Genomic DNA, 14,030 nt, shown 5'->3' with positions numbered 1-14,030 from the left:
AGTTATCTTTATTTCAGTTATATCAACCTACATGGCAGTTTTCTTTAAACCAACCATAGTCCCTGCAAGATGCATCTTGGGTGTAGTTTAGGGCTCAACTGATTTATTACAAAAATAACATTCAGAATATTTACAATGCAGTTGCATCAGTTGATTAAAACATACTTTTCTGAATTAGAAGTGAGAGTAATTATTCCATTTGTAAATGTTTCTAAGAAGTTATAATATGAATAGACATGCCTATTTGTGCTGAATACTACTCTTGATATTTTAAATTATATTTCATGTTTTTATATGGGACATTTAAAATGGTTTGTCCCAACAGTGGAGAAACTCGGATTGTACCTGCAACAAAACACACCAAAATGCACACAACAAAAATACTATAACAAAAAGTTAAAAGTTAAAATAGCTGCAGTTGTGAAACAAATAGAAACGTGTATCCTAAATTTTACAAGAGAAGTTGATTCTGTTTTGTTTAAATTCTGTTTACATTTTATATTTAAAAAGCACAGGTTTATATGAAGAGTACTATGTGACAGACTGTCGACCTGTCCAGGGTGACCCCGCCTCTTGCCCGGAACGTTAGCTGGATATAGGAAGCAGCAACCCTCCGCACCCCGCTAGGGACAAAGGTGTTAGAAAACGGATGGATGGATGGATGGAGAGTACAGAAATAAACATGTTGTTATATGATAAATTGGCTTGCCATACAGATCGCTGACTCCACACGTTGTCGAACAAATTTTCACTCCACCACGTCTGCTCCAACCAGAGGGCGCCTGGCTGTGTAACCGTGGTTACCGTGACAGATGCATTATGGGATGTACACATGGCAGCTTCCAGTGAAGGAATGAGCGAAAACAGAAAACGTTCACGGAGGGAAATCTTCAAAGCTTCGCGGTGTTACAGGAGTTTTCGGGATACCGCGGGAGGTGCTGCGACCTCGTGTGGATGTGTGTGTGTATTGCTGTTTTTATTCCGCCTTTTTATTGCCTCTTCAACGATGAATAAATCTGGCATTAGGAACATTAACGCACTTTTACCAGGTTTCAATTCAACACAAGTACTGCAAATTTAGGTGTTAAATCGGTATTGTAAAACATTTGTTTATAATTAAATTGAGGAAGTCATGTACAAAGTGTTCTGTTTGTTAGAATCCATCTTCATGGTGGAGGAATTTTTTTTCATTGATGTTTTCATGTATTCATGCACAGATATTATATCATAATGGTCTGAGACAACATCTCAATCAGGATGAGGTCCTAATCAGAAAAATTGCACGGATCGGCCTCTTTCTGCCTGAAAGCTGATTTGGCTGGCGCTGATTTTTTATTTTTTATTTTACTGAAGATCATCTGATCTACCTGATTCTGATTTTGACCATTTTGAAGTGATTTTACGTCATAAAAGACAAATGGTTATTTTGATAATGGAAGAGTAGTTTTTTAATCCAATCGAAACCGAAAGAATTGCAATTTATACGTTAAAAGCATATCTCCCTAAACTTTATTTTATTCTTTAAACTAAAAAAAGTCCCTGATATTAGTCAACACACTCATGGACCAAAAATATCCAGAGCTTTTAAGTTTGATAGACTTCATAAATCAACAAATATATCAGTTTTTTCAGTATTTGGGTTGTTGATCTTCAGTCTGCCAGTCAAGACAAAATTAGCCAGTTTCAATATCTGAACAATTTATTGGTTTACTTTTCTAATATGATCTAGTTTGAAGCTGTTTTCCTCCTAACAGGTTAGTCAAAGGTCTTGTCCTTAAACTGCAAAACGATCTCGTGCCTGAAAGTTGGTTCCAGCTCTTTGTGCTGATAGGCTGTTTTTCCAGATGTGGAGTTCTGGATTATGGTCTCCTTTTTTAGCCCATATGACATTGTTTCAGTCGTTTTGATGGTTCATTTAGATGCTTTACATGAATGGATTTATAATTCATTCCAAGTCTTTCTACCCAAATGACTTTCAGTGGGTAACATGGCAATAAAGCCAATCTTGAGACATAGTGGACCTCCATTAGTTTATCTCCTTTACTGAAAATTCTCTCCTCACCAGCAACAGTCACAGGCAATGTACATACAAACAATGAAGACTTCTTAAAAAATGTTGCGGCCGCTGTGGCACACTGCAGCCGCTGTAATTTTTAAACCTTTAATAAACTACAAAAACTGGACTAATTGCTTCGTTTGTATAATATTCATAACAATCAACATATAGGGTGAAACATTTGATAAACTATAGGAGCAATGGTTTGTTAAATTTGAACAAACTCATTTTAACAAGGGCAATTACGTAAAATAAAATTTCTGACCAATTTAAAAGAGAAATATGCTTAGTCCTCTGTAGTCTAGTTTTGTGGACATCACTCAAGGCATAGGAGCGGCGCTTGCAGGAGCATTGCTAGCTTTAGTGGCTAATAGGCAATATCCAAACCAGTGATTCATATCAAAGGAGAAATGGTGCAGCGCCACCAAAGGCGAGAAGAGGAACAGGTTTTTCACTTAGTTTGCTTCATTTGACTCAGTGCAGTGTGAAAGTGAACTGCACCAACTAAAAAAGTAACAAATGTTGTTGTATTGGTCCTCAATCAAACTGAGTCTACTGGACGATGCAGTGTGAAAACACCATCAATCACTGATCAGGATTGGCATAAATTTGGTTTTTTAGGTCAGGCGATGGATGTAGATATTAAAAAAAATGTTAAAGCTTCATTGATTCGACATCCACAAATAAAAAATCTAGATGAATGAAAATAAATATCCTTTTATTAGCCATGCTATGTTTGATTTAAATTAATAGTAAGTTTGATTTGAATTAAACAGGGCTGAAAAAATCCAGTGACTTTTACTTAATAACAGATGTGAGTTATGACATTTGGTAAAATAAAGTGAGCCATGTCTTGTTCTTGTTCATGCAATTATGCACACAAAATCTAGAAAAAAGCCAAACTCAACAGAAAAATTTTGAATATTGTTTATGCATTAAAAAAGAACAAAATAAACTGTCTATGTTTTTAATCTACAATGATTTACAGGTGCCTCTTCTCAAGACATTTGACTTTTTCTACAAAATAATGTGTTTGGTTTATTGTTGAGCAGGTAAAAAAAAGAAAAGGTTAAGTATTTTTTGCAATTTTAATGAAAAATGCAGTTTATGAACCTCCATGGTGAAAAATTTAGACACCTCTGCTTTAGACTGTAGACATGTTTATATGCTTCTATTGGGAACCTGAGTAAGAACGAGCTGAAAATGCAGATAGTTGTGTCCAAAAGGTTTTTAACAATTAAGATTAGCAGACTGAGGGACACTTAAAAAAAAAAAAAAAAAAAATAAACATTGTCCCAAGCTCTGACATCTCACTGTATCCTTTAGATTAAATCAAGCCAACCTGTCTGGTCAGAACTGCTGCAGCCACCATGCCTGGTGATGATAAACCACAACAGGCCCGGCAAAGGAAGAAGAACAAAAAGTCCCGATCCAATAAGAAGAGTCCCACTGCCCATCTTCAAGACATCCTAGATGCACAAGATGACCTCATATCATCCCAGCTTCTCCAGCCGTCCCCTAAAAAGCTGCCAGAGGAGAGGCCCAAAGTGGAGGAGGAGTCAGCCATTGCGATCTGTCTCCAGGTGCTCTTCCCCTACCTGCTGGCTGGGATGGGGATGGTGATGGCCGGCATGGTGCTGGACAATGTACAGGTTGGTTTGGGAACCTTTCTCTTCCTTTTTAGTTCCCCTATTCATGGCATAGTGTCTTCTGTCCATACAGGCCATAGCTCAGGGGTAGTGGCAGGGTTATCATGATGATGGAAAAGCGTCTTTGCAGTATTTACCAGTATATTGCGACAAATGGCTAAGCTAGCAACAGTGTTTTTATGAGCTTTTTATACACCAGAGAGTGTCTTCAATCAGAAGCTTCTTCAGACTCACTGTAACACAGACAGCTACAGGAGATCCATTCTGCTCACAGCCAGCAGAATCTACAGCGTCTCTTTATGAGCTACATCAACATTTATTTTCCCTTTGGGATCAATAACACATTTTTAAATTGAATTAAATGATTTAACAAGGAGAATAATTACTTTTTCACATCGAAAGCGTTTAGTTTGGGTATCTGTTATCCCTTAATAAACAAAATCATAATTTTTCAACTGCCTTTTGTATTTACTCAGACTATGTTTGTCTGATTTTAAAACTGGGATCAGGAGAAATGTGTAAGGGACCAAATCCTTAGTTTCACCACTATAGCATTTGTTTTGGTCTCATTTGTGGGATACCACCAGTTCACCACTAACAATGGGAATTGAGCTAATTGCCATTTTGTTTGTTCACCGCAAATTAGAGGTGTGAAGAAGTGTATGAGATGTGTCAGTTCTGCCGAAGTCATTTTATAAACACACTAAGCATAAAAGTATAGTTTATTTATATCATAGTTAAGCAGCTCATAAATAACTGTTACCACTTATTTATGGATATTCTTTTAATGGTAAAATCTGCTTTTCTGAATCAAAATTAACATTACATTTAGTGTTCTGTGGTGCATTTACTGCACAGTGGCGCAGTTGGTAGAGCTGTTGCCTTGCAGCAAGAAGGTTCTGGGTTTGATTCCTGGCCCGAGGTCTTTCTGCATGGAGTTTGCATGTTCTCCTTGTGCATGCGTGGGTTTTCTCCAGGTACTCAGGTTTCCTCCCACAGTCCAAAAACTTGACTGTCAGGTTAATTCTCTCTAAATTCTCCCTAGGTGTGAGTGTGAGTGTGTGTGTGTGTGCGTGTGTGTGTGCGTGTGTGTGTGTGTGTGCGTGTGTGTGTGTGTGTGTGCATGGTTGTTAGTCCTGTCTGTCTCTGTGTTGCCCTGCGACAGACTGGTGACCCTGCCTCTCGCCCAGAATGTTAACTGGAGAGGCACCAGCAACTCTCCCGACCCCACTGAGGGACAAGGGTGTTAGAATATGGATGGATGGATGGATGGATGGATGGATGGATGGATGGATGGATGGATGGATGGATGGATGGATGGATGGATGGATGGATGGATGGATGGATGGATGGATGGATGGATGGATGGATGGATTTACTCAGCTAAACAAAGCTGAGATATTAAGATAGCAGGGTTTTGGTTACAGACTGCACCAGGGGGCAATGAAGGAGGATACTGTAGTGCAGGGCAACCCTTCCTTTTCCGGGCACCACTTTAACTTTGTTAGGAGTTCTGCTGATGGTGTAAAAGCTGCTTCCTTCTCATTGTGTGTGCAGACTTTCAGGGCAGAATGACCAAGCAGAATCCAACCAGTTTATGTTCAGAGAGGCTTGGACTGTTTTCTTCCATAATGTGTTTTATGGGTGCTGTCCCTTGTGTCATTAACTACAATGTATTAGGACTATTGTAGATTAAAAAAAATAGAGAGAGAGAGAAATACATGTCCACCAAAAAACTCCAAAATTTTTGGGATAATCTCAGAATTTTTCTAGAAAAAAACAAGAACAAGAAAAATCTGACTTATAAAAAAGGAAAAGTTGCTAAAAAAAAAAAAATCTCTAAAATTTTCAAGAAAAAACTCAGAACATTTTAGAGTTTTTTGCCGTTTTTTGCTAACAGATGTACAACTTTTCAAACGCAAATATTTCCACTTTTTTTTCTAGAATATTTCTGAGTTGTTTTGGCTGAAAGTTACTCATATTTTTTCCACACACAATGAACATAATACGTACATGAACACCTGCAGCTCACAGTTTCCTGTAGAATATGATCTTCTAACTCTATTTGCAGCTTGATAAATTCATACCTGACAAATACAGAAAGATGAAGGAGAGTCACAAGTTGAATGAGAACAAGTAGAATGACACATCAATAATGTTGATTATATTATGTGATGGTGACTTGGAGGTCTGAAAAGAGTCTGCAGCTCAATGGGAGAAATCCCAGACTGACCACTGAAAGGAGACGAGAATCAGGCGGCGTTGTGTAGGAACGCGCTGGCCTGGCTGATGTTATCCAGCTGGATGGACTCACTGCCCTTGAAGTGAATAATCAATACAGATTAAAGTGGCTGAGTGAATAAAAGTGAGAATGATGATGACATTGTGATGATGGGAAAAGACAGACATTAGTGAGGAAAATGTGGATAAATTACCATTTATGTCATCATTTGCAGCATTCATTAATAATGCAGCAAATATTTTTAATACTTTTTAATATTATGCAAGCCCAACCTCTAATAAACCTTTTTACAGTAAAATAAAGGAATCTCTGACATTTTGTTTGATTAGTAGTAGTCACCTCAGCGTCCCCAGCGTTTGGTCTGAAGCCAGCTGGTTGTAGGCAGTCAGACACATCGCTGTCTGCTTCTCAGCTTTCTGCATCCTCTGTTTTCCTCTGTTTGTCCTGATAAATCCTCTTCATCTGTTCATCATCAGCGTACAGTATCTGTTACCGCGCTGCATGGATGGAGGCTGATCAGTCACGACTTTGGCTGAGAGCTCTCTGCAGACACTAAGGATGTGTCGATCAGACTGAAAGTAAAAAAAACAAAAAAAACAAAAAAAAAACAAACCTCTATAACCAGTTATATTCTGATTCCAGAGTCAGATTAACTAATTACACATTTGTCGTATATAACAATATCCTACCTTCATTTCTGACCCCAGGAGTTTAATTTGCTGTTTTTATGTTTCTGCTGTTCCTGTTTTTATCAAACATAGGCAGCGTGACACAGATGATAATTGTTGCTTCGAAGACATCATAAAAAACAAAAAAAAAACAAAAAAAAAAACATCTGTTGGATTTTAATAGACCACTTAACATCATATTATTTTTACTCCTGGTTAATAAAAAGCATCATTTCTTGTGGAAACTGCTGTGCTGAAATGAGCTCTAAACTTCTTGTTAGCTGGAAAACCTCTCAGAAGCCAGCAAGCAATAAATGCTTTACTTTGACAAACAAATTTTAAAAAGACTGAGAGTTGGATGGACTTTGCCCATTAGTGTGGTTTTATTGCATATGGATTATTAGAGTGAGCAGCTGAAGTAGAGGAAGTAGCTTTTTTACTGCAACTCGACACTGCAGGATGATAACATTTGCTCTCTAAAATAATACATAGTTCCCTTTGGTAGTGAGGAAACTAAATATTCCTGCAATAATCAAAGAACCCAGTTCTGTTAGATAAAGCAGTGAGTTGTTCTTTTTATGAATTACTTATTGTTCTCGTAAATTACTGTTTATAGATTCACCATCTGGACTTTTGGGTTTCCAGTTTTTGTAAAGGTTTGAAGTCTGATTCTGACTTCTGAAGATCTTTTTACATAACTCCTCATTCCTGTGGATTCTGTTGGAAACTTTATTTTTGCATGTAAAAGAAACTTTCCCCCACAGAGCAGCTCTGGGTAAAAACATATGAGAATAGTAAATTTTACATCTTAAACGAGACACTTTGGTCACATCAATCCAAAGATAAGGTTGTCACTCCAAAATATGGTCTCTTATTGCATATATCAGCATATTTATCTGCTTGATCAACTCCACTGCCACATATGAAGAATGGAAGTAAACATATAATTTTATTTAGTATTGATCTGGTGCTTTTTATGCTTTTAGATATATAAGAAACATCAGTTATATATTCCACTATGTTTAAGTGGTAATTTCCTGTCATGAAATGGAAATACTGGGAACATGTGTGATTATTATAACAGACAAGAATTAATAAATATACAAGCTTCAAAAGTAAGCCGTGGTATTAGGGCCAAAAGCTAGCTACTGATCTGAATCATGATAGGCTAGCACTAGCAAAGTGTCAGCCTATCATCCTGAGAGGATGATTCTGGTAAAAGAAAAATAATCTGCTCACGTGTGTTAACAACTAAGATGCTAGTGACTAGCATGCAAAGGCTGGTCGCCTTCTTCCTCTGCTGTCCATTAGCACTGATAAGGCTGGTGCTAACATTGGATAAGCTAGTGTTAGCTTTGGCGAGGCTAACAACTAGCATGCTTAAGCTGGTAACCCACTGTATTGCTTTCTTCTCTTGCTGTATGGCTGGTGTTAGCACTGGAGAGGCTAATGACTAGCATACCTGGGACATCCACTTTATTAGACATGTAAAATTTAAATACATTGATGTACTGATAGAATACATCAAGGTAATACATCAAGTGTTACACAAACATAAACACACGGAGCTGATCATGGCTTTAACCAAACAAACTGATTTACTACACCTGCTGGTATCACACCAGGACCCCCAGCAATCAGGTGGACATGAAAGATCTTGAAAATTATAGCTTACAGACTTTCTACTGTGATTGTGACAATTATCAATCCTCAACATTAACTTCTAGAGTTCCCTAATAATGTAATACAAATTGTTCTGTGGAAGAAGTAGTGACTAAAAATAGAAAAACAAGGATTAAATAATATTGAACTCTGTAAGGTGCTATAAAGTACTATTATTAACATATTGTTACTGCTGTTCTGACCTGAAATGTGCTTCTCAAATCAGTTTTAGTTCTGCTGAGCTGCTGAAATGAGGTCAGTGTTTTGCTGTACAGTGAGTGTGTCTCCTCGGTCTTGTGGCGTCACACGGACTGAGAAGATGTGCATTCCGTGATGTGCACAAGCAGGTAGATATGAGGTAGCGACGGAAACAAATAGATGACTAGAAAGAATGAGTCACGATACGGGGAGAGCAAGATCAGAGCAAGGTGGATGAGAGAGGGAGCAATGTGAGGATGGCTGTCCGATGTGGGGAGAGGGAGGTGTCACATGGCGAGGAGGAGGACGGGAGGCAGATACGCAGAGAGGAGGAGAGAGGAGGAGAGTGAAAGGAAAGCCAGTCATTTCCCTCCAGAGTTTGCACCGTCCAGACGGCCCTGCCTCTTTTGTGCTACGTCACCACTGAGCAGGATACGCTGATGCCGACAGGAGGAAACAGGCACTCGTGTCTGCCAGAAGCCGGCTGCTCCATCCTCTCACCGGATCTTTCACCGGCTTCACAGAACTCCCTGGTTTCTCATTTTGACCCTCATTTTGAGCCTGGCCAAATCAGACAACAGGCTGATTCTGACTCTTAAGACCTTCTGGGAATATACCTCGTCTTCTTCCACAGAGCAACTGACATCAGTGGCGGGATACAGTTTTGCCTTAAAGATGGAGGTCAAATGTGTTTCAGACCGGATCAGGAGGATTTACATCTCAACTTAACAAACTCCCTCTGTGAAGTTAATCAAAGTGATCTGGGAGCAACAGGAGCTCAATCAGACCTCGTCGCCAGCTGATGGATCGTCTTCAGGCTCTCTATCTGACATGTTGGAGTAAATTTACCTTTTAATCAAGGATTTAGACATTGATGGTTAGTGCTGGCGCTCGTTGAACGTCGTGACCTATAAATCAGAAATGGTGTTAATGAATGTGTTCCCCAGTAAGGCTGACAGATAGGTACGTCATCACTGCTGACTCACTACATGGCCAAGAATGCCTCACTTCATGCCCTAAATTTAGATTTAAAGCCTCTAACTTTGATTTTGCCTGACAAGATGGACCACTGATCAATTTCTCTCATCAGAGTTAAAGGCAAATTAAAGAGGTTATTAAAATCTTGAAAGTTCTTGACACAGAACAGTCATTTTTCTACTAGTCAAGTTGTTTGGCAACATCACTAATGAATGCCTAAAACAAATTGGCCTTGTCCAAGAACAACGATTGACTTCATCTCTATTGACTTCTTTGGACTACTGACCCAATCGGAGATTATTTTGGACATACAGGAAGGGAACACTACTCGTGTTTTGCTTGAAGTTTCTCTCAATATGGAATATCTTATCTCAAAGTGACCTCCAGACCCCCATCAACATGGTGGTGACTCGTCTTGAGTTGGAGCTTCGCTACCAGGACAAGAAGCTCCGTGGCGTGACATGGAAGTTGACGCGATCTGAACATGGTTTCCTGCCAGAGAGCTCCTGGCTCATCGCGGCGCAGGTTATGGTGCCGTACCTGATATCGGGACTCGGAATGGTCTCTGCTGGGATCCTAATGGACCTTATGCAAGTATGAAATAAACTTTAGATATCTATTCTTCCTTTTTGGGGGATGATAAATTGATGTACAGCGTACAGTCAAAATGATTCAAAACTAACTTTATTATGGTGCCGGTACACCCAGTATTTGGAAGAGTTTGGGATTACAATGCCCACGAACAACTGAATTTGCAAATACATGAGACCTCTTCTAAAAACACTCATAAATGATAGGATGGTCCATGTTTTTGTGTTAAAAAATGTTACAAGTTAACAGGAAATGTGAAAATATGACTAGGTGATTATGTGTTATTGGAAGACATTACTGGTAATACTTCAGCACCAACTACTGAGTCTTAAAAAACTCTATTCAAAGTAAGTTAGTAATCAACCAGTGGAACTTATAACAAGCTATGGAATGATGGTTACATTTAAAAGTAAAATAACAGAGATATCTTAAATGGACAATAATGAGTAAGCAAATTTTTATGCTTGTCTAAATATTCAAGCGTACAAATGTTCTTGAATATGTACAAAATTCACACATTTATTGTATGAAGTTTTATTGTTTAGTTTAGTAATGTCTGCTGCTTAGTGCACTGTATGGATTTGCTAGTTAGTTGCTAGTTGCTAGTATTTATCCAAATTAATACAGCATTTGAAGGATATAATCTGATTGGATAAAAAATACCTGTCTGTGATTGGCTGGTGCTGTAGCTCATTTACATACACTTTACCAATTAGCAAGCACAGACACAGAGCCAAGCACAGTGCAGAACATGCAGGGAGAACATAAATGCTCATCAGTCTCACTGCGCACCCAACACAAACCACTATAAACGCTAATGTTAGTCAGCCTACTCAGCCTTATAGCCGGGTTTTAGAGGTCCGCACTGAGCATGTGCAAGCTGAGCATATTATATTCTCTGAAAAGACAGTCTTTGTAGAATGATTACACAAATGCCAGTACGGCTCTGAAAGAACACGTTCCAAGTGAACTATTTTGAGTGAAAGGTGGCGCGTGAGTTCACTGTGCATCAGTTCTAAACCTAGTTTAACCTGACTTTACTGTCACAGCTACTGGCGTATAAGAAAACCTAGTTAGAATACATAAACAAATGACACTTAGTCTGGTGGGGGCTAATCAAATTAAGTCTGGTGCCCTGGCAGGCCTACAATTTATAGGGGGGGAGGGAAGAAAAAAAAAAAAAAAAAATATATATATATATATATATATATATATATAGTGCTAAAAAAATAAAGGGAACATTTCACTTTAATTTTGTGTGTGGCTCCAAATCCAGGCCTCCATTGGTTAATAAATTTGATTTCCATTGATGATTTTTGTGTGATTTTGTTGTCAGCACATTCAACTTTGTACAGAACAAAGTATTCAATGAGAATATTTCATTCATTCAGATCTAGGATGTGTTATTTGAGTGTTCCCTTTATTTTTTTGAGTAGTATAAAGATTTTTAATTTATCTGAGTTTATCAGCTGTTTAACCTCAGAGTTTCACTTTTCCTTGACTTTTTTTTCCTATTTAACCATCTTAGAAACGTATTCCAACAGCTGCACACATTGTTATCATTTCTACAAAAATAAGACCATGTTTACAGGTTTCAGGACAAACTAATTCATTTATGCCTATATTGCATTTTCTATTCAGGCCTGTTTCTGTGTCGGTCCTTCTCTGCCTTCATAGTTTTCATCCATTTGCAGAGTGTTTCCTTTTCGCTGTCCGTTTCTCCTCCCTGACCATCATTTCTTCTTCTTCTGCTCATATCTGAATTATTTAAAGATCTTGGACCTGCCAACACTCAGACAACATCAGCCTGACTCCCTGCATTATAATACTCATCAACCCAGAAAGTAGGCCACTGGGTTAGCTCAGAATATCTTCTAGCATTATGACTTATTTGACTCCATCAGGTCCAGATGACTTTGACATAAAGATGTTTGGTGATTTTATGATTTTATTTTCTGTGTGTATTATGTTGCTCTGTAGCAGTTTGAAATCCAGTTTTCCATGTGAATATGTGTTCCAGCACTGGGAGGTGTTCAAGGTGATAACGGAGGTTTTCATCCTGGTTCCGGCTCTTGTCGGCCTCAAAGGAAACCTGGAGATGACCCTGGCTGCTCGGCTCTCCACCGCTGTAAGAACAAACCGCTTTTCTTCTAACTCTAGTCATTCAGCTCCACCAACGTCCTAATACACCCTCATGGTGAGATTCAACCGGGCATGAAGTTATTACAGTATGATGAGATCAGAATTATGTCCTTAAACTCAGAATTTGGACTTTTATCTCAGAATTCAGACATTTTTCTTTGTAATCTGACTTTAATTTCAAAATCCAAAAAGTCAGAATTCTGAGAAAAATTATTTATTTATTTTTCAGTTGCCTAAATCATCATTCATACAAACATAGCATATGGTTCAAAAACAATAATTTCCATGACATTGAAATAGAAGTGAGTGTTTCCTGTCTGTTGCAGGCCAACACGGGCCAAATGGATGATCCAGACAAACAGTGGACCATGGTGTGCAGCAACCTGGCTCTCATTCAGGTAATCCTCTGCATAGACGGCGCTACATATTTCAACGCTTTGATCGGAAGATAAAGACGGGATTTGATGAATTGTGCAGGTCCAGGCCACGGTGGTGGGCTTTCTGGCAGCAGTGGCAGCCGTCTGCTTGGGTGCGATCTCCAGAGGAGGAGTAGAGCTGGACCAGGCGGCCGTCCTGTGTGCCAGCAGCATCACCACTGCCTTCGTAGCTGCTCTGTCCCTGGGTATGTGGGGATCATCTAAACCACAGATCTGTTCAGTCAACGGGTGTGTTTGTTTGGCTGCTTTCTGTTCAGAGGTCATCTCAGTGCTAAACATTGGAGCTTCCATGGTGACCATATTCACCCTGTGCATTTTTAACCCTTTGTAACTATCCTAAGGTAACCCTCCTGTGTCTGTCACACTCCTGATAACCTTTTACACATCAGCTTTAATCAGCTTGTCTTGGATTTTAGAAATGTTTTGGTCCATAGACACTTTGCATGTTGTTGTTTACATCCAGACATTTTGCACACACGCATAATCCTGGAGGGCAAAAACATGATACTTTGACTCCTCATCTCTATCCGCGACGCCACGGTGGAATAGTTCTGTTAACTAAATGAAACCTGGAGACGAAGCTTCCATTGTTTTAGTGTAGTTCAACACAGAAAAGGGAAACGTGACGTAGAAAAAAAAACGTTGAAAAATAACTCCAAACCACTCATATTCTTCTTTTTTTCAGTGTTGGCTATGCTACATGCAGATCCATTGCCATGGCAACTGACAACAACACCTCAATATGTTTCAGGATTCAACACCAAAAAACACTCAAGCATTTCCTACACAAACAACAGAACATTCAGTCCATTACAGTTTTATGTTTTCAGGAATGGAAACATAAAACTGGATTATTATTTGGGATTATTAATAATCTGAACCCAGATGATCACTTCCCCCTCAAATCCCCTCTTGCTATCACTTCCCTCGTTAAATGAATAATCCCTACATCTCAAGGTTTCATTTTGTTGAATTTTTCTACAGCTGGTGTTCTGTCTGTGCCAGCGTTGTCCTCATGCATGAAATGTCCAGATTTAAACAGTAACATGCAACGTCGCTATAAATAAAATAGTTATGGCGGCGTAAAGCTGTACCACAGGTTTTATTTTAAGACATGTCATTACGACATTACTTTGCTAACCAGGTTTTAGATTCATATGCTGGCAAAGATAATGAGTAAAGAAATAAATCTATTGATTTTATTCACTCATTGACAGTTGCAATAAATACATTCAAATCATTAGTTTTTCTGTTTTGACAGGAATATTTATAACTACGACTACAAAGATCAATGAAATCAGGCGGCATTACTTTGATCAACTCTGACAGGTTTTCACCAACCTGATAAAAGATTTTCCCAATTAAACAAACCGCTTTTTCTGCTTTATGTAAACCTTATTTAAAAGT

At 38.6% G+C, this 14,030-nt stretch overlaps 1 protein-coding gene across 2 annotated transcripts in view; it reads left to right on the top strand.

Annotated features, from left to right (window-relative positions):
• The first annotated feature begins 430 nt into the window (after positions 1-430).
• The window catches only part of LOC106906302 (solute carrier family 41 member 3-like), a 30,586-nt gene continuing 16,986 nt past the window's right edge, over positions 431-14,030 (top strand). The window contains exons 1-5 of one of the 2 annotated variants that reach the window (XM_088006891.1): positions 431-956; positions 3,383-3,708; positions 12,065-12,172; positions 12,513-12,584; positions 12,664-12,808. In XM_088006891.1, coding sequence (XP_087863017.1) covers positions 3,427-3,708; positions 12,065-12,172; positions 12,513-12,584; positions 12,664-12,808 — 607 coding nt within the window. In that variant the 5' untranslated portion in view covers positions 431-956; positions 3,383-3,426. Of the gene's footprint in view, positions 957-3,382; positions 3,709-9,852; positions 10,048-12,064; positions 12,173-12,512; positions 12,585-12,663; positions 12,809-14,030 lie in introns of those variants that run through there. The other variant, XM_014971526.2, reaches the window with a different exon arrangement.

This window comes from Poecilia mexicana, unplaced genomic scaffold, assembly GCF_051168715.1.
Source record: "Poecilia mexicana isolate PSO_F unplaced genomic scaffold, ASM5116871v1 scaffold_7, whole genome shotgun sequence".
Lineage (NCBI taxonomy): Eukaryota > Metazoa > Chordata > Actinopteri > Cyprinodontiformes > Poeciliidae > Poecilia > Poecilia mexicana.
Note: the sequence above shows the minus strand (reverse complement) of the source record. Positions and strands in the feature narration are given on the sequence as shown.